Source organism: Gastrolobium bilobum, unplaced genomic scaffold, assembly GCF_033153095.1.
Source record: "Gastrolobium bilobum isolate Gb01-03AN ecotype WA unplaced genomic scaffold, APGP_CSIRO_Gbil_v1 utg5265, whole genome shotgun sequence".
Taxonomy (NCBI): Eukaryota; Viridiplantae; Streptophyta; class Magnoliopsida; order Fabales; family Fabaceae; genus Gastrolobium; species Gastrolobium bilobum.
In genome coordinates, this window is record NW_026900063.1 from 60054 (window position 1) to 80789 (window position 20736).

Genomic DNA, 20736 nt, shown 5'->3' on the forward strand with positions numbered 1-20736 from the left:
ATTCAAGTTTGAACCAACTAGCTCACTGATTCTCTCAACAACCAAATCTGATTGGAGCTTGTTGGTTTGACAAGATGACAATCATCTCCCACCAAAATGGTGCCCCAAATCAGCCCTTGGAGATCTCCATAGATCTTCTCTTGATACAAGGGATTTGTTCCAACAAGATCTCATCTTATCCTTTTGTTATGAAACAACTTTTCATAGCCAATTCAAATTCGAATTCAAACGTTCAAACATTTAAATTCTAAATTCAAATTCAAATTCAAATTTCAAATTCAAATTTCAAATTCAAAATTCAAATTTCAAAATTCAAATTTCAAATCCAAAATTCAAATTTCAAATTCAAATTTCAAATTCAAAATTCAAATTTCAAAATTCAAATTCAAATTTCAAAATTCAAAATTCAAAATTCAAAATTTAAATATTTGATAATTAATTTACCTAATTAAATTAATTAGTAATGTCTTGGACCATCCAAACCCATTAATTAGTAATATCACCCTAGCCCTGTGCTCTTTCAGGACAAGCCCAACAGTATACCTATGAGTCTACATGCTTCAGGCAGACGAGGTATACAGTCGAAGCATGCCTTCTAGAACACAGTCTAGGTAATAACTTCTGGTCTAAGGAAAGACATACCCAAATATAAAGAGACTACTCTAATGATAGTCTCTGTGAGATTTCCTCATAGAGTCTCTTTTGTGGGTCTGTTCAGTGCGAGCTATACCCTTATAGATCCACCCACGACTTTAGCTAAGACATCTCCATATCTGTAGCTCATGAGGTCTTTACCTTGCATCCAAATACAAGTAGATAAGTCGTGCTAGTCTTACCCGAGATCACTGATCCCCATTCTCAGTGTCTCTAGACTAGGAATATAAAATTAGGAATAAATATCCAGTATCCTTGAATCCTCATGATCGTGATCTCATCACAGATACTCAAGAGATACCTATTTTATTTCAAGGGGTTTATCCAGTTACTCATATAAAATATTAACAGTAATATTGAGACAAAATATAAAGCAGGATAAATAGTGCTTTTATTTATTTGCGACAATACAAAGGTCCAGATATGTCCTAATCTAATTAAAAGATTGTCTCTAGGACATCCATATACTAACAAGCTCCCACTTGGCTTAGAGCCAATCAGACCTAAGTTGTATACCCAAAGCCTCATAATAACTATCATGTTTTCTCTGAGAAACAACCTTTGTCAGAGAATCGACTAGGTTATCATCTGTAGGAATATAATCCATATTTACATCCATCCTATCAATGATTTCTCTAATCAGGTGATATCTGCGGAGCACGTGCTTAGATCTTTGATGAGACCTAGGTTTCTTTGACTGCACAATGGCTCCAGTGTTGTCGCAAAGCAACTGTATAGGCTCATCCACGCTTGGAACCACCCTAAGTTCAGATATGAACTTCTTGATCCACACGACCTCTTTAGCTACTTCTGAAGCAGCTATATATTCAGCTTCTGTCGTTGAATCTGCTGTTGTCTCCTGCTTGGAACTCTTCCAAGATACTGCCCCACCATTTAATGTGAATACGAACCCTGACTGTGACTTGCAGTCATCTTTGTCCCTCTGAAAGCTGGTGTCAGTGAACTCTTTCACTGTTAGCTCATCAACCCCACCAAAGACCATAAATGCATCCTTAGTTCTTCTTAAGTATTTAAGGATGGTCTTGACTGCTGTCCAGTGACCCTCTCTAGGGTCCGACTGGTATCTGCTCGTAATGCTCAAAGCATATGAGACATCTGGTTTCGTACATATCATGGCATACATGATGGATCCAATAGCCGAAGCGTATGAAATTCCACTCATGCAATCCTTCTCAGGCTGTGACTTAGGACACATAGCCTTTGAAAGATGTACCCCATGACTGACGGGAAGAAAACCCCTTTTCGACCCTTCCATGCTAAACCTCTTTAGCATCTTGTCAACATACGTGGATTGAGATAAACCCAACAGCCTCTTGGATCTATCTCTATAGATCTTTATACCAAGTATAAAGGCCGTTTCTCCCAAATCCTTCATGGTGAAGCTTTTTGAAAGCCACTCTTTCGTTATTTGTAATGTGGGGATGTCATTTCCTATTAACAATATGTCATCTACATAAAGTACCTGGAAGACGGCATTACTCCCACTAACCTTCTTGTAAACACAAGGTTCATCCTCGTTCTTGATAAAATCGTTACTCTTAACGACTTCATCAAAACGAATATTCCAACTCCTTGATGTTTGTTTTAGCCCATATATCGACCTTTGAAGTTTGCATACCATATGCTCCTGATCTTTGATTTCAAAGCCCTCAGGTTGTGTCATGTACACTTCCTCCTTCAAGAACCCATTCAAGAAGGCGGTCTTGACATCCATTTGCCAAATTTCATAGTCGTGATATGCCGCTATTGCAAGCATGATCCTAAGAGATTTGATCATGGCAACAGGCGAGAAAGTCTATTCATAGTCAACTCTTTGTCTTTGACGATACCCATTCGCAACCAACCTAGCTTTGTAGGTCTGAACGTTGCCATATGCATCAGTCTTTCTTTTAAAGACCCATTTGTTAGCGATAGGAACTATTCCTTGCGGTTTAGGAACCAAGGTCCATACCTTGTTTTGATACATCGAATCCATTTCAAATTCCATGGCTTCAAGCCATCTAGAAGAGTCAACATCCTTGACTGCCTCTTCGTAGTTACTTGGTTCATCATCCTCGACGGTTTGTTGATTCTCAATCACAAACCCATACCTCTCAGGTGGATGGATGACCCTCGTTGACCTACGGAGTTGTGTGTTTACTTCTCCATTGGAGAAAGTCGCCTGCGGAGCAGACTCGGGTTCCTCAATCTGTTCATGTGGTTCTTGAACTTCTTCAAGATCAATCTTACTCCCACTGGCTCCTTGAGAGATCAAATCCTTCTCAAGGAACTCAACATTCTTTGACACAAACACCTTGTGTTCATCCTTGGAGTAAAAGTAGTATCCCTTAGTACCTTTGGGATACCCCACAAATAGACATTTAGTACTCTTAGCACTAAGCTTGTCTGATGCCAACGCTTTGACATAAGCTGGCGGTCCCCATACCCTGAGGTAACTCAGGTTGGGTCTCTTACCATTCCATATCTCACATGGTGTGGTCTGAAAAGATTTAAAAGGTACCCTATTTAGAAGGTATGCCGCTGTGTCTAAGGCATATCCCCAAAACGATTTTGGAAGTTGAGTCTCACTCATCATAGACCTGACCATGTCTAACAAGGTCCTGTTTCTCCTTTCGGAGACACCATTTTGGTGTGGTGTGTAAGGTGCAGTAAACTGCAAGAGAATTCCATTTTCTCTCAGATAATCTTGAAACTCATGGCTCAGATATTCACCACCACGATCTGATCGTAATGTCTTAATCATCTTGCCACGATGTTTCTCTACTTCATTCCTAAACTCCTTGAACTTTTCAAAGGCTTCGGATTTATATGTCATTAGGTACACGTACCCAAATCTTGATTTGTCATCAGTAAAGGTGATGAAATAGGAGTATCCTCCTCTAGCCTCTATAGACATTGACCCATAAACATCAGTGTGAATGAGTTCTAATAACTCACTAGCCCTATGACTCTCAAGCCCTTTGGGCTTGTGACAAGTCATTTTCCCATCTAGACAAGATTCACATTGTCCATAGGATTCCAAATCCATGGAATCTAGGTATCAATTTGCATGCATCCTAGACAATCTTGTTTCGTTTATGTGCCCTAGTCTACAATGCCAAAGATAAGATTGATTATCTATCCTAGGTCATTTCACGGCTATATTGAGCACTTCAGTTCCCATTTCCAGAACATACAATCCATTTATTAAAGAAGCAGTACCATAAACAATATCATTCGAAATGATAGAAAATGTAACATTCTTAATACTAAAAGTAAAACCATCTTGTTCTAAACAAGAAATAGAAATAATGTTTCTAGAAATGTTTGGAACATAAAGACAATTATTCAAATGCAATAAAAGGCCCGTAGGCAAAATAAGGTCGGCATCTCCAACAGAATGAGCAGCAACCCTTGCTCCATTGCCAACGCGGAGGTCCACCTCATTTCTCTCCAATCTCCTTGGGCTCCTAATCACCTGCAACATATTGCAGATATGAGAACCACAACCGGTATCCAATACCCATAAGGTAGGATTAGCACAAGAATAATTTATCTCAATCATGAAAGTACCTGAGGTAGAAGCATCATCATGCTTCTTGTCCTTCACACTCTTCAGGTAGTCTGTACAATTCCTTTTCCAATGGCCTTTCTTGCCACAATGGAAGCACTCAGCATCGTTTTTGTCCTTGGATGCACTCTTACCCTTCTTTTTTCCTTTCTTCTTCTTGGGTTTTCCTTTGGGTTTAAGGGAGTCTCCTTTCATAGGCTCATTTCCCTTACCCTTTGCCTTGCTAGGCCCACCAATCAGAAGAGCATGTGTTCTATCCTTCTTGATAGACACTTCAGCAGTTGTTAACATGCTTAACAATTCAGGCAAGCTCACAAGCATCCCATGCATGTTGTAATTCATAATGAATTGACTGAAGGAAGGTGGAAGCGAGGTCAGGACTAAGTCATTACTTAGCTCGACATCCATCACGAAGCCTAGATTTCCTAGCTTCTCAATGAGCCCGATCATCTTAAGAACATGACTGCTCACAGACACGTTCTCAGACATCCTGCATGAGAACAATTCTCTAGAGGCCTCATACCTCTCATGCCTGCCTTTAATGTCATACAACTCCTTGAGATGTAAGACAATAGAGGGAGCATCCATATGCTCATGCTGCTTTTGTAGTTCAGGTGACATGGATGCCAACATGATGCAGACAGTCAACATATTGTCATCCATGTGCTGTTTGTGGGCCTCGAAATCAAATTTCGCGAACCCATCTTCCCCTTCCCTAGGAGCTACGGGTAATGCAGCATCCATGACATAAGCTATTTTTTCGGCCCTAAGAGTCTTACATGATTGATCAAATTCTAGGATACAATCCTGAATCCTTGCATGTGTTCTTAAATGACATGATTGCATGACTCATTCTATGTGAAGAGTAGAGAGATCATTTTTGATGTATATAGAGGTAGTCAAGCATGGATTCTGAACTGTGAGGAATTGAGCCTATACAGAATTTTTTTTCAGAGAGCACTTCATTGTATGATTAACTCTAGAACTTGCTCTGTTTCTCGCTTGAAATGGTTCATGATTTATAAGGTAGAGTTGATTGAGGCATTCTCTTTTGAACCAAATGTTCCCATTGCATGAAAACCTTGAGCCTGAGTTTGTTATTGATAAAATCAAGAGCCTGCATCTATCCCAGTTTTCAGATTACATGTTTCAGATAAAGGGTTAATGGATGAAATCTCTGTGTGGAGAAAGGTGTTTCTGTAATGTATAAAAATGCAAAGTGTTGGAAATTTGAAGGAAAAGAAGAATAAAAAGGAAAAAGAAAGTAAAGGCACAAAGTGCTTGGTTGAGGAAAGGGAAAGAAAAGGAAACAAGGAAAAGTGGGAAATCTCTGTGTGGAGAAAGGTGTTTCTGTAATGTATAAAAATGCAAAGTGTTGGAAATTTGAAGAAAAAGAAGAATAAAAAGGAAAAAGAAAGTAAAGGCACAAAGTGCTTGGTTGAGGAAAGGGAAAGAAAAGGAAACAAGGAAAAGTGGGAATTAAAAACACAAAGTGTTAGAAAGAAAAGGAGGAAGAAAGTTTAAGAAAAAGAAAAGTTGTAGAAAATGTGGTGAAAAGAATGAATAAAAAGGAAGAAGAGAATGAGAAGGATTAAGGAGCACATAGATAAATTGAACTGTGATTCTCCTCTTATCTGAATCTGATTCATCTAATCTGAACCCTTCTGCAACATTAAATCCTACCTTTAGCCAAACCTCATGCCAAGACACTTCCCTCCTCCTATACAGAATCCTATTCCTAACCAAGCCATACCACCAAAGTCTCTTTTGATCTACTTTATGGATCAGTGTCACTGTGGAAAGTGAGAAGATGGGCAAGCTTATGGTAGTTTAAGTACAGTGAAGATTGAGTGATGAGTACATCCTTAAACACTAGAGTGCAAAAGAGTTTAATTCTCACAATTTTTTAGAAGTTCCTAGTGAGGGGGTGTTTTGTGTTGAAAGTATCTGTATTTCATCTTTACTGATCTGTTGAAAGTCATATGATGAGGTTGGGCAAGTCATGGGAAATAATAGATTGCTTGGTTGTAAGATGGTATCATGGAATGTTGATCTGTCATGATTCAAATCCATCCTCATAAGTTCCATTTGTAGGAATTTCAAGTCCTTCTCTGTTTTTAAAGTTATTGCTGAGGACAGCAATATTCAAATCTGGGAATTGTGATAAACCCTAAGTTCATCAGGTTTTTCAGCATGAATTAGTATCAATTTGTGTGATTAAATGATGGAAAAAGAGGTTAATGTCCTAGAATGTCCTCAACTACAAGTTCAAGAAGCTTTATTGAGAATTTGTATTGTTCTTGTAGGAAAAGCAAGCTAAAAGGGCAACTGGAGAAGGAAGAAGATTCTGAGGAGGAGAAAAATGCCTAATGTTGAGCGCTAAAACGTCCACACAGAACGTTTTAGCGCGCAGCTGCATTCCGAGGATGAAAAGTTGCTGGTCTTGGGCGCTAAAACTTCCTGTAACAAGCGTTTTAGCGCCCTGATGTTAGAAAAAGCCTCTGGTCTCCAACGCTAAAACGTCTAAACCAAGTGTTTTAGCAGTGGAGTCAGTTGAGGACAGTTGAGCATTCACAAGGCGTTGGCGCTAAAACGGCCATTCATGAACGTTTTAGCGTTCAGGTTAGTTGAAAGCAGTTGGGCATCCGTCAAGCATGGACGCTAAAACGCTCATTCTGAACGTTTTAGCGCCCATATTAAATTTTTGTTTTAAATTGTAAAACTATATAAGGCAAAGGCCTTCACATTTTAGAGGATCTGGAGTTTCTCTCTCTCTCTCTCTCCTACATCAGATTCTTTGATCTGACTTCTCTCTAAATTTCTTTAGTACTTAGTGTTTGTATTAGTTAGTTTTTTATTGTAATTGCACTTGGAGATTGAAGATTCACTACATGGAAATGGAGTTTGATCTTTATTCTCTTATATCTTCCTTAGTTATGTCTGAGTAGAGTCATTGTAGTCTGAATTCAATGGAACTCAATGATATTCTTATGTATGTTTGATTAATATGATGAAGTGTTTTTCATGTGTTGATATGAGATTTTCTGATTCAATTCTTTCTACTAAGGGAGGAGTGTAGAACAGGAATGTTTACACTACTCCTATATCTGACAATCTCATCATCAGGATTATAGTACTCAAGGAATTGATACTATAGTTCTGATGTAATCTTAAGACCTTAGTATTTCATGCATGTATTAAGAAATGAATCACCATGGGATTGGGGTTTCTGATTAATGTATCTATCAGGGTAGTAAGGGATTACATCTTGAGGATAAGTAAAAGGTTGATTAACATCACAGGAAAAAGAGTTCAACATATGATCAGTTTACATGAGTTTATTGTTGAGGAAAGTTGTTTACTAACTACTTGTTTTTATAAATCTTAATTCAAATTTTTAGTATTAGATTAATTTACTTTCAAATTAACTTTCTGGTGACAAAACATTCATGATTTTTACAAACCTTTGTTTAATTCAAATTAGTTTTCTATGGTTCATTGGTGTTTGAATACAAATCTATGTGGGAACGATCGTTACTCATTATTTTATTACTTGTACGACTAGTACACTTGCTAGATCTGCAACAAGTTCCTCCTTAAGGTTTTTCAAAAGAACCTAGTCAATTCTTCTATATACCATTCCCACTCTTGTGAAATTTTCATGCTGGAGACTTCACTCTTCTAAACACATATACCTAGCCTCCTTCTTCACCTATTGAGCGCATAGCAAGCCTCTCTGTGGTGGTCAATTGGTGGCTTTCAAGAAAGCGTTCTTGCATCTTGACGTGGGTGGTGTGGATCAACGTTAGAGGGTTTGAACCCTTCAAACCTAACACTAATCGTCTTGGAGTTTTGAACTCACAAACAAAGGTAACATCACATGTCATAAAACATGATTCTTGATTGCATGTGTAATTCCGCATATGAAAAATTTTGTTTTTCCCTCTCACATGCTACGGCCTTCAAGGCCATTTTACTTTCAAGTGGTATCAGAGCCCGGTCGCTTTACCATCGGCGGGTGATGGTACTTTGTTTGTGAAATTAATTTTCTCACGGTCAAAAGGTCTTTTTGTTAAAGATTAATTCTTTGCATGTGGATTTTTTTTTATGAACATGTTTAATATGATTATGGTGTTCATATATCTACATGACCTCATGGTTTTGTTTGTTTTGATTCTTTGTGAAAGTTTTCAAAAGAAACATTTTTTTGAAAAGGGAATATGATTCTGCCATGATGTGAATATTCAAATGCATTATTTTCTCCATGATTTTATTTAATAAAATTTTTGTATATGATGATGTATGGTTCGGCCATATGAGTTATGGTTGAATAAATGGTTTAATTTTTGTGATCTACCATTGGGAGAAAATTGGAAATTTTTTGAATTTTGATTCTTGTTTTGATATTTTAATTGTTAAATTATCAAAATATATGTGAAGAAATATTTATATAATATTTGATATTATGTGCTTGCAAGTTGTTTAAATTTTCAGGTGCAATTTGGAAGGGGATGGTCATGGTGCCCGAAATTCGAATTTCAAATTTTAAATTAATGTGTAATTTTGCTCTATTTTAATTAGAGTTGTAATTTGAATTTTGAATTTTTATTATTTGTCCCTCCAAAGATGTTTTGGAGTTTCTTTAATTATATGTAATTAGAGAATTAGGCTAGTGGCTTATAGACGACGAGGAGCTGATGCTTGAGAAGCAAGATGGACAAATGCACGAGCACTATGACCATCTCAAATAAAACTGTTTTATATGCATGTATGCTTTTATGTTTTGAACGACTAGTATGCATGAATTGGACAAATCGTGTTTGTATGTATTATTATGCATGTCCAATTACGACTAGTGTAATCCGATAGATGTTTGACATAGGATAACGACTAGCATGATAATAATATAAATGCGTTTGATGAGACCTAACAAACCCCAAATAAAAAGAACCCTTAAAGGAATAAATTATTAAGCATATGATTACCTCCCACCACCAATATTACTCGAACCTCCTCTACATAGTGGTGCTCCACAGCTCAGTTGGGACCCACTGTTTCGTTGAGTAAGAGTAGTATTAGAAGTGTTAGACACTTAGGGTGCTGGTTAATACTTAACTGAGACATAAGTTGCAGGCTCAGCCACGCTTATGTGCTTAGGGTAATAATGCTAGGTTGGTTGCATGAGATGCACAACTAAGTGACAAGGAGTTGTAAAAACCATCTTTACATCTTTTTCAGTTTTTAGTATGACTAATCCATTGTCACTGCGCTCAATACTCGATACGAACAAACTGACAGGTTCAAACTTTATGGACTGGTATCAGAACTATGGATATCTTCTGGTATCAGTGTGATAGGCAAGTACGTAATGTCATCTGAGATAAGTTATGAGATAGTCTCCTCGTTAGCTACTGAGGGCATATATAAATGAAGTGCACTAGGAGGTTATGTACATTAGGGATAGTTTAGCAGGTGATTTAGTGGTGTCATGCAATGTTTAGTAGGTAGTTATATGTAGTGGAAAGAAGTTAAGAGAGAATGGTAGAATGCATGTCATGTAGTGGAGAGTGTCGAGACCATTTAACTTGTCCATAACATAAGCCCCAAGCTCGGTATTGCGCGAAGTCGAAATGTCGGGACGAAAGTAAAACCCCCATGCCTATCAAATAGTGTTTAATGTTGTGCAAAAGGATATAAATGCCGAGAAAATTCAGCTTGTGATTGCTTCCAGTTTCCAGATTATTCGTTGCTCGTAGTTGTTATGAGTTTGTACTACTTGCCCGACTTCTGATGAATCTCCGTCTTTGTCCTTTATGCAAAAAATGAGATGTAGAACTGTTACAACCCCCGTATAAAATAAAAAAGCCACAAACGTATTAACAAAAAAATTCATAAAATCGTAGCAACAAATGATCATGTTTAAGAGTTAAAGCATATGATTCCTCCAAAAATGACACTTTTAACCCTGCTGGCGACTCCAAAACCCCCAATAGCACTCTGGTCCTGTTTTAATCTTACCCCTTCCCCATTTTTATTTTTATTTAGGAAATAAAATTTAAAAGTATTAATTTTTAATGTTATATATTATTATTTCAACATAAAAATTAATTTATAACTCGTGAAAGGAATGCCTATGGAATAGGGTAGTGGAGAGGATATGCATAGGGTATAGATAGAATCAAAAAGTGGACATGTCGGAGTGGTTATCGGGCATGACTAGAAATCATGTTTGCCTCCATACTACTTATTGTGGTTGGAGATCAGTGCCTCAGTGTTATTTTTTATAATTTTGGTAGATATAAAATTAAACGAGGAATACTCAATAAATTGTTGCAGAAAAAGTATCCAGTATCTAATCGTGTTTACTGTTTAAGTATTTATCTGTTGTGTTTCTGATGTGTGACTATACGTTTTGAAATCACCAGTCAAAGAACAGGAGAGAAATTTTACTGGAATATGTTAAGAACGTGCAGCCAGAATTTATGGAACTATTTGTGAAAAGTGCACCTCGAAAGTATGGTGTTGTCTTGCTATGAACATGGTACTTGTTTGGGGGTAACTGCTTATCGTGTTTCCCCCTTCATGCTTATTTTTCAAATATTTGCAAAGAGTAGTTAATTTATAAATAAGGAAAAAGAAAGTTGTCACTTATATGTTTTTCTTGAGTGCTCGAACCCCCAACACAGTTTTGTTATTGTTGATGCGTGTACGATGAAATAATTTTGATTGTAGAGCAAGACCCAAACCCGGAGGGCAGCAAAGGGTTGTGCTCGGCTGTGGCATTGGTGGATTGGACAGTGTTGTTCATCGATCATAATGGCTTTGACGGGGCTGCCTTCTTTATGTTCATCACATTAGTAGGGCGGGAATCAAAATTTACCGATTCTCCATAGACAGTGTCAAATGTTCTGTATGAACATCAACATGGGATAAATATCGTTTGGTATCGATGTGATAGCTTGGTTTGAATGCAAGTATGTAACGTCATATAAGATAAGTTATGAGATAGTCCCCTTATTAGCTATAGGGGCATATATAGATGAAGTGTACTAAGGATATTATGCACATTGTGGATAGTTTAGCATATGATTTAGTGGTGTCCTGCAATGTTTAGTATGTAGTTACATGTAGTGGAGAGAAGTTAAGAGAGAGTGATGAAGTGCATGTCATGTAGTGGGAAGTGAAAGTTAGGACCATTTAACTGGTCCATAACAAATGTAAAATTAGAATCATTCTAACTAATAAGTAATAACTAGAGTTGATTTAATAGTAAGTGTTATAAGTTATAATTTATATGGTTCTAGGTTTGAATCTCATTAGTGTTATTTTTCAAGAATTTTGTCCAAAATTTCACAAAATCGATTCAGGGCCGGTTGAACCTGATTCAGGACTGATTTAGTGGTTTCATACTGGGTCAAATATATAAGCCGTTTAATACCTAAACCCAACTGATTGGGGATCCAATTTACGGGTCAACCAATCAAGATCGGATTGGTTTTTATAACTTTGTTAAAAACATTGAAAGCAGCTCTTTTTTGAAGCTTCAAAAACACACCACACATCTATTACATCCTAGACTTCGTTTGAATGAGTTTTTTTTTAGCCAAAAACTATTTTTTTTTTTAGAAAAAAAAAACACATTTATTAATAAGTTTGTTCGGATATCTGATTTAAATAAAAAGTAAAAGCCAAAAAAAAGTCAAAAATTTGTTTAAAAAAAAAAGCAGATGTCAAAATCGATATATTTTTTTAAAAATCTAAATAACATGCCACGTCACATTCTTCTCTTCTCAAATCTTGCGTAAAAAACGTATATACACCCTTTTAAGTAAAATAATCATACTAGCAAATAGCATAATTTATTACGTGATGAACGAACAAACGAACAAGAAATGAGAATACACTCCACGGCGACAACAGCTTATGATGATTTCATTTGTGTTGAGATTAATTTCAACCGGTCATGGTCATGGTCGTGGTCGTGCAGCATGTTGTGTTAAGAAACGACGACACTCCACAACCAAAAACGTAAACCTCACAAGCATGTTCGACAAATACGTGGACAAAAACAGTGTCTCTAGTTGGAACTCCGTCATCGCCGACCTCGCTCGAAGTGGCGACTCCGTGGAGGCTCTTGGCGCCTTCTCTTCCATGCGCAAGCTCTCTCTGCACCCCAACCGTTCCACCTTCCCCTGTGCCATCAAATCATGCTCTGCACTCTCGGATCTCCGCGCGGGGAAGCAGACCCACCAGCAAGCTTTCGTCTTTGGTTTCGGATCGGACCTCTTCGTTTCTTCTGCGCTCGTTGATATGTACTCCAAGTGTGGTCACTTGGAAGATGCACGAAACCTGTTCGATGAAATTCCCAAAAGAAATGTGGTCTCTTGGACGTCCATGATTGCTGGCTATGTCCAAAATGATTATGCCCGGGAAGCTATTTGCCTCTTTAAGGAGTTGTTGGTTGAGGAAAGTGGGTCTGGGAATGTGGGGTCTGAGGATGAGGATGTTTTTGTGGATTCGGTTCTAGTGGGTTCTGTTCTTTCGGCTTGTTCTCGGGTGTGTTGGAAGAGTGTGACTGAAGGGGTTCATGGTTTCGTGATTAAGAGGGGGTTTGAGGGGTGTTTGGGGGTTGGGAATACTTTGATGGATGCTTATGCAAAGTGTGGTGAGATGGGTGTATCTAGGAAAGTGTTTGATGGGATGGATGAGTTTGATGCTTATTCTTGGAACTCTATGATTGCTGAATATGCACAAAATGGATTATCATCAGAGGCTTTGCATGTTTTCAGTGATATGGTGAAGAGAAGCAAGGTCAGATATAATGCTGTGACATTATCTGCAGTGTTGTTAGCCTGCGCGAATTCAGGAGCTCTCCAGCTAGGCAAGTGCATACATGATCAGGTATATTACTGGATCCACACCACAGTTCCAGTTTTTTGGCTTTAATTATTTATCATATTTAGATAGGGCCTAGGTCAGTCTCACTCACTAGCTGTTTTCTTTTACTATAGGTTATAAAGATGGATTTGGAGGATAACGTGTTTGTAGGTACTTCTATAGTTGATATGTACTGCAAATGTGGGAGAGTTGAGATGGCTAGGAAGGCATTTGATCGCATGAAAGAGAAGAATGTTAAGTCATGGACTGCTATGGTTGCTGGTTATGGAATGCATGGACGTGCAAAAGATGCTATGGAAGTCTTCTACAAGATGATAAGATCTGGAGTCAAACCGAATTACATTACTTTTGTGTCAGTTTTAGCTGCTTGCAGCCATGCTGGTCTATTGAAAGAAGGCTGGCATTGGTTTAATAGAATGAAATGTGAATTTAGTGTTGAACCTGGGATTGAGCATTATTCGTGCATGGTTGACCTCCTTGGGCGTGCTGGCTATCTTGATGAAGCTTATGGTTTGATCCAGGAAATGAACGTTAGACCTGATTTTATAGTCTGGGGCTCCCTTCTTGGGGCTTGTAGGATTCACAAGAACGTGGAACTAGGGGAGATCTCTGCAAGAAAACTATTTGAGTTAGATCCAAGTAATTGTGGGTACCATGTACTACTCTCTAATATTTATGCTGATGCTGGAAGATGGGACGATGTTGAGAGGATGAGAATATTGATGAAGAGTCACGGATTGCTTAAAACTCCTGGATTTAGTATAGTTGAACTTAAAGGTAGGATACATGTATTTTTAGTTGGAGACAAAGAGCATCCTCAACATGAGAAGATTTATGAGTATTTGGAGAAATTAAATGTCAAGCTGCAAGAACTTGGTTATATGCCAAATGTAACATCAGTCCTTCATGATGTTGAAGAGGAAGAGAAAGGAATGGTTCTAAGAGTTCACAGTGAGAAACTAGCCGTTGCCTTTGGAATCATGAATTCAGTTCCTGGGTCAACAATCCAGATCATAAAAAATCTTAGAATTTGTGGTGACTGCCACCTTGCAATTAAATTAATTTCCAAGGTAGTGAATCGAGAAATTGTTGTCAGAGATTCAAAACGATTTCATCATTTCAAGGATGGGTTGTGTTCATGTAGGGAATACTGGTGACAAAAATTGAAATAAAGGGAGTCAGAATCTATGGTGTTAGGTGTTCACTACTTCTCCATCATCAAAGCCTGATTGATGCACGTATCTTATATATTACCTTTGTGAAGGTGCATATCTGTTTTGATCTCGCTGTTTAGTTTGCTTTGGAATGAATGGTGGATCAATTAGTTCTCTTAAGAATAATGAAAAGATTTTCATCTGGTCTTCTAGATGGCTTATTTCCAGTTCAAATATATAATGTTATTGCATTACCACTAGAGCACCATAAAACAAACTGCGAACAGCATACAGGTAGCTGTTTTGACTTGAAAGCATCGTAAATTGTTAAAGGACGCGTGAAATAAAACTCTTCTGCACCTACATTTCCGTCAGTACAACAAGTTCTCATTTGCTTACTAAACCTCAAAGTATATCATAGCAAAGTTCTTCCAGAATTACTAAACGATCTTGTGTGGAACACAAGACCGTGAGGATGTAAAGTAAAGTCTACAACATACATGGAGAGCAACCTCCGAAGAGCTTGCCCATAAATATTCCTCCTGGTCCTGGTCTTGATATCTGTGGTTGGTCGCATTTTGAATCAGCATTGGAGTGCTTTAAAGAAATCTGGAGGGCCTTGTTCTCATGCTTCAAAGCTTCCACCTCTAACTGAAGCCTTCTAATGGTTTCTCTCTTTTCCTCATTTCTTTGGACCAACTCTACCAACTGTTGCTGATTATCCTCTGTAAGTTCTGTAATTTGATATTTCAGCGTTGACCACTTGTTGTCCAATTTGAAATTGATCAATGATGGATCTTCAATTCTCTGATTTAATTCCGAACCTTCAATCTTCATAAAAACATTTTCGTTGGTGGAAAATTCTGTCATTCTGTCTTCCATTTGAGTATCTCTGCATTCAAATTCTGGTTTAAATTTTATGCTGCATGGGTCAGCTGATAACAGTTCATGGCATTCAACTTCTTGCTTGCGTAATAGCTCAGAATCCAGGTTAGTACAATCAAATTTGATATCAGAACACTCCATGAGAGATATTCGATGGCAATTACAACCCTCCTCGAGTTCTTTATTCTCTAAGTTACCTGTTTCTCTTTTGCTGCAGATAGCACATATGGTTTTTGATGTACTTGAAGATGATAAAGATATTGAATGAAAGGTACCATGAGATGTTTTGGACTTCAGCTGGTTATATGTTATGGCTAAAACACGGTAAGATTGGCCAAATTCTTCAAGCATCTGTTTGAGGTCTTCTGTCCATTTGCAATGCATGTGTCCTTGGTTTGGAGAATTGCCACCTTCTAAAATGGCCATCATGGCCTCCAATTTCTCATCCAAATCTAAAAATTAATCAAAAAGTACAGGAGGTTGTGAGTGAAAACAGAAGAATAACTAGTCAAAGACCCTGTGAAGATTCCAATCATGTGTTGCTTTACTTTGAGCTACTCCTACAAATAAGCCGGACGTCCCAGATTTAAACCCAGAAATTTGGATAGGAGAGGTCTCCCAGTATAGAAGGTCAACAGATTTTAAGGGGCCAAAATGCCTAATTAGGAGACCTTATTAACAGGATATAACAGAACATGAAGGGTCGATTGCAGCATTTTTGTTATTTGGATGCCCTTACTGCCTTTTACTCTACCTCTGGCTATATAATACTAAACAAATATTGTAGAGCATATATACGGGCGAGAGTCTTGGAGTAGCTGTAAAGTTGCTCCTTGTGATGGAAGGTCAACCCTCATCCCTAATGTCTCAAGTTGAGAAACTTTGTGCACCTCATCCCTAATGTCTCAAGTTGAGAAACTTTGTGCATACGGTTTACCCTTTATATATTTTATATGTAGGTGCAGTAAACCTTTGATGAACTTTTCTGGAGGGACAGTTTCTAATGACTTCAAACATTTTGGCTATATTTTTCTAGCCTTCTTCAAACCCACACGGCCACACCCACCCCCATGCTGTAGCCAACTTTATCATAATCAACTTTATTATATCTTTTCAATCCACGAAGCAAAGTCAAACAAAGCTAACAACTTGTTTAAAAAGGAGTTATATAGAAATTTAGCGTGCAACATGCTGCAGAACTGTTAAACCTCAGCGTGCATGCATGTGCATGTGTGTGAATGACCCCAAGAGAAAGAGAGAGAGAGGGAGAGAGAAAGACCTGATATGGTTGTTTGAAGCCATTGAGACCGATGGATATGAGCAGAACTCCATGATTCATGATCTTTGTTTTCCATGAACAAATGTGTTATCACCACAGAGCAACATAATTTATCAGAGGACCAAGTGGGGACAACGGGGTTTAGTGTAAAGAAGCAAGTAAAGAATTTGAAAAACTCAGGATAACGTTAAGCAGATTCCTTGTCAAATTTGAACGCATTCTAAAGGAGAGTTATTGTTGCTCTCCGTGACTTTGGTTCCAATTTACTATTTTAATGAAATGTCCTCATTATTACTCATTAGTCTGCGGATCGATTTTCCGTTAACTTTAATTTTGGTTTCTGTAAAATATACGTATTAACTAATGAGTTTGATGACTCTGCTGCTGTATATAGGTCACAACACAATCAATTATTGATATGGAGGAATCTGTAGACTGTAGTCTTAATTAGTCGTACCCTTCACTTTTTTTTTTTGGTGAAGTAATTAGTCGTACCCTTTATGTAAATAAATGTGTTACGAGAAGATTATATTTACGAACTTTTTGTTTACAAACTATTACAAATTACATGTATTCCGGAAATATATTAGGTTACACTATGTACTTCCAAGAATACATAGTGTAATTTGTAAAAATTTGTAAAAAAAATTTGTACATCGATCATTTTCCAATATCTTAATATGAAAACATAGCATGCTAAATAATAATTTGAACTTTTTTTTTTGATAAAGCAAGAAAAGTTTATGAACAAGAATAAGACTAAAAAACAGATATTAGGTGTAGTTATATAAATTTTATCTTTATATCATTTAACTATGGCTTTAATGTTTCTACATTTAATGCAGATAAGATATTCACATTCATTCACAAAACAACGTCGTTTTGAGTTGAAAGATTAAAAAATTATAATGATAAATATTATTATAACCTTAGAACAAATTATAATTACAAAAACACATTGATTTTTGTTTCAAAATAATATCATTTTGAGTTCAATGGAGATAATTTATCTGCATTTATTGCAAAAAAAAATAAAAATGAATCCTTTAGGTATTTAATTAAATTTTTAACTTCATATGTTTTATTAATCCTTCCTCTATCATTCAATCAAAAAGAGAAAATAAGAAAAAATAAAGTAAAAAATGAAGATGAAAATTATCGAGAAAATTTTTCCAAACAAAAAAAAAGTATACCAAGGAACATTTTATTAATGATATAAACAAATCAATGCAATTAATCTTGCTTAGATCTGTCTGATCTGAGGAGAGGATTTTTACACGAAACCCAAAAGCCAAAATATTTTATTATAACACCAAAAATTGTAATTTTAGGTGTATAAATAGATTTTATTTAATTTTTTCTATCAAACTCTGTCCTCTCTTAAGCTGTTTTATAAACAGATTTTGACAAAGAAATTGTTCAATTGTTTGAGTGATTAATCTTACAATATTGCTTTGTCAAAAAGCTAAAAAAAAAAAAAAAATACGACATTTTATAAGGTAATGTCATTTGGACATGCAACACAGTGCTTTTAAATAATAAAATAAAATAACACACGTCTTCATATGCTAATCAATTTTATTTGTGTAGTATGACGTCATAGCTTTTTATACAAATTCACACATATATATATATATATATATATGAAAATCATTTTTTCATGTAATAGGAGATAAATTTTTCATGTTCTGAGATGTCGAATTCCATATTATCCTATTTTTTCTTTAACAAATAAAAGGTCCCACCACTTGTTGTATTTATGGCATGAGAAATGTTATCCCATGTAAGATGAGAAAAGAGAAATATATATATATATATATATATATATATATATATATATATATATATATATATAGTTAAAGAAATTAAATATTTTTATATTAGTTGTCAGTGCTTGTTTCTTTCTCAGTTGTTTATATTTCTTTTTATACTTTTTTCAGTATAAGAAATTTAGGATGAAGAGTGGTTGTTCTTATTTTAATGAATAATCAAATAATATCATTAATGAGTTACAATAGAATTACAAGTTTTTTGTCCATGAAAAATCTTAAATTTAAACTCAAATTATACTATCATTATGAACAAAAGTTTATCAAATGAGAAAACCTTGTTGATATTTCCTTTTTTAATAAAGGTAGGGCTAATTGCTTCCCCTACATAGAACAACTCATTTAACAATCAAGTAGATTTAATATTTTAGAAATTAAATTTGCAGATTTTGATATAGTAGAATTAAGTAATGAAGTAAAATATTTTAATTGTCTATAAGGATATTTAATTTTAAATGAAATAATTTTTTTAATTTTCATTATACAACTTAATTTGGAAGAGTGAATTTTTTTATTATGGCTGTTTGTCTAAAACTCTTATGTGAATTTTATTAATTGAAAGATACATAACTGATACAATAGTTCATCTATTTATACAATGATCAAAGGCGGGAAAACTCATAAAACTAGCTGGGTGAATTTAGCAAAAGACATAAAAAAACAGAATTCAGTTTTGGCAGTTTTGCTGATGTGGCTCAGGTGACTTTAGTTAAAGCTTTCTTTTACACATTTGTGCTTGCTGATGTGGCTCAAGTGACTTTAGTTCAAACTTTCTTTTACACGTTTCTGCACGTGACTCTAGTTTATTTTGCTTATCTTCCAATACAACCCACAAGTTAGGCGGTGGATATCATACATCCCTAACTTGGAGATGGCCAAACGAAATGGTGAAGACGAAAGTGGTTTAGTGAATACATCTGCAACTTGATTAACAGAGTCAATGGGAAGGAGATAGAGAAGCCCAGATTTGATCATTTGTCTAATAACGTGACAATCAATCTCAATATGCTTGGAACGGTCATGGAATGTGGGATTGTGAGCTAGGTAGATTGCGAAGCAGCTATCACATAAAAATGTTGCTAGTCTTGTCTATAGGATATGCAGGTCCTGGAAAAAGAATTTTATCCATTGGAGCTCACAAGAGAGGTTGGCCAAGGCTCTATATCCAGCCTCTGAAGAAGAACGACTCACGGTGGACTGTTTCTTGGAATGCCAAGTGACTAAAGCAAATCCAATAAAGATGCAAAGGACAGTGACAAATTTTCTCGTATTTGGGCAAGTGGCCTAATCAGAGTTAGCAAAGGCTTGGACTCAAAGATCATTGGTTGAAGGAAAACAAAGCTCGTGTCCAGGTGCAGCCTTCAAGTAATGAAGAATACGCTTGGCAGCACTGAGATGAACATCAGTGGGTTGAGCCACATATTTACTGAGATGATGGACTGTATAGCATATATAAGGGTGGGTAGTAGTTACATAGAGTAATCTGCCAATTAGGTGTCTGTAAGAGGAAGGGTTAGAGAGAGGTGAACCCTGTAAAGAACTAAGTCTGACAGCTAAATCCATTAGAGTAGTACAAATGAAGAGAGTTTAGTATGCCATTGCCTACTGGCTTGACGTAAGCCATACAAATATTTTTGTAACCTACGAACTTGACTTCATTTTACATGCTGCAAGCCTGGTGGAGGTTCCATATAAACTTCCTCATGGAGATCTCCATGAAGGAAGGCGTTATTGACATCCAGTTAGTGTAGAAACCATCCTTTCGCGGCTACAAGTGCTAGAAAGATTCGAATGGAGCTAGCTTGGCTATTGGACTAAAGGTGTCGAAGAAATCAATTCCTTCCATTTGAGCGAAGCCCTTAGCTACAAGATGGGCTTTGAAACGCTCAATGGAACTATCTGATTTGTGTTTGATCTTGTACACCCATTTACAGCTAATGGGTTGTTTACTAGAGGGAAGATCTACCAAACACCACGTATTGTTTTGGGCTAAGGCTTGCAACTCAGAATCCATGGCTTGTCACCAAGTATCAAATTTCACAACTTGATTGTAGGTTTTAGGTTCCACATAGGTTGAGATGTTCATACAGAAATGACGATAAGAGGGAGAACAGTGACTGTAAGATAACACATCAGTTAGAGGATATTTAGATGAAGACATACCTTGGTAAATATTGGTCTGATGAACATTAGGTGGTCTACAGTGATAATCAGCAAGATAGCTTGGAAGGACACGAACACGAGAAGATCTTCGCAGCAAGGATTGCGAGTTTTGAGTAGGAAGCAATGTGGATGGAATATCACAAGCTGGTACAATTGCAGTTGTCAAACTGTGTGGAAGTCTAAGACTGTCATTAATGGCGGCTTCTGGTATGGAGGCATTTGGGTTATCAGGTGGATTATGAGAAAATATTGTGTCAAAATCCAAGGTGAAAGTGTTTGTGGGCAGTGGAAGTGAGGCGCGTT

At 36.6% G+C, this 20736-nt stretch overlaps 2 protein-coding genes across 2 annotated transcripts; one reads left to right on the top strand and one right to left on the bottom strand.

The window, feature by feature from the left end:
- Positions 1–12151: 12151 nt before the first annotated feature.
- On the top strand, positions 12152–14280 carry LOC133295172 (pentatricopeptide repeat-containing protein At3g26782, mitochondrial). Its single transcript, XM_061493969.1, has 2 exons — positions 12152–13126; positions 13237–14280. The coding sequence occupies exons 1-2, from the start codon at positions 12152–12154 to the stop codon at positions 14278–14280; spliced, it is 2019 nt and encodes a 672-aa protein (XP_061349953.1).
- A 193-nt stretch (positions 14281–14473) lies between these two features.
- On the bottom strand, positions 14474–16817 carry LOC133295175 (uncharacterized). The gene is made up of 2 exons (XM_061493971.1): positions 16442–16817; positions 14474–15614 (listed from the first exon to the last, which is right to left on the bottom strand). Exons 1-2 carry the CDS (start codon positions 16515–16517, stop codon positions 14767–14769), a joined length of 924 nt encoding a protein of 307 aa, XP_061349955.1. The 5' UTR covers positions 16518–16817; the 3' UTR covers positions 14474–14766.
- Positions 16818–20736: the final 3919 nt, after the last annotated feature.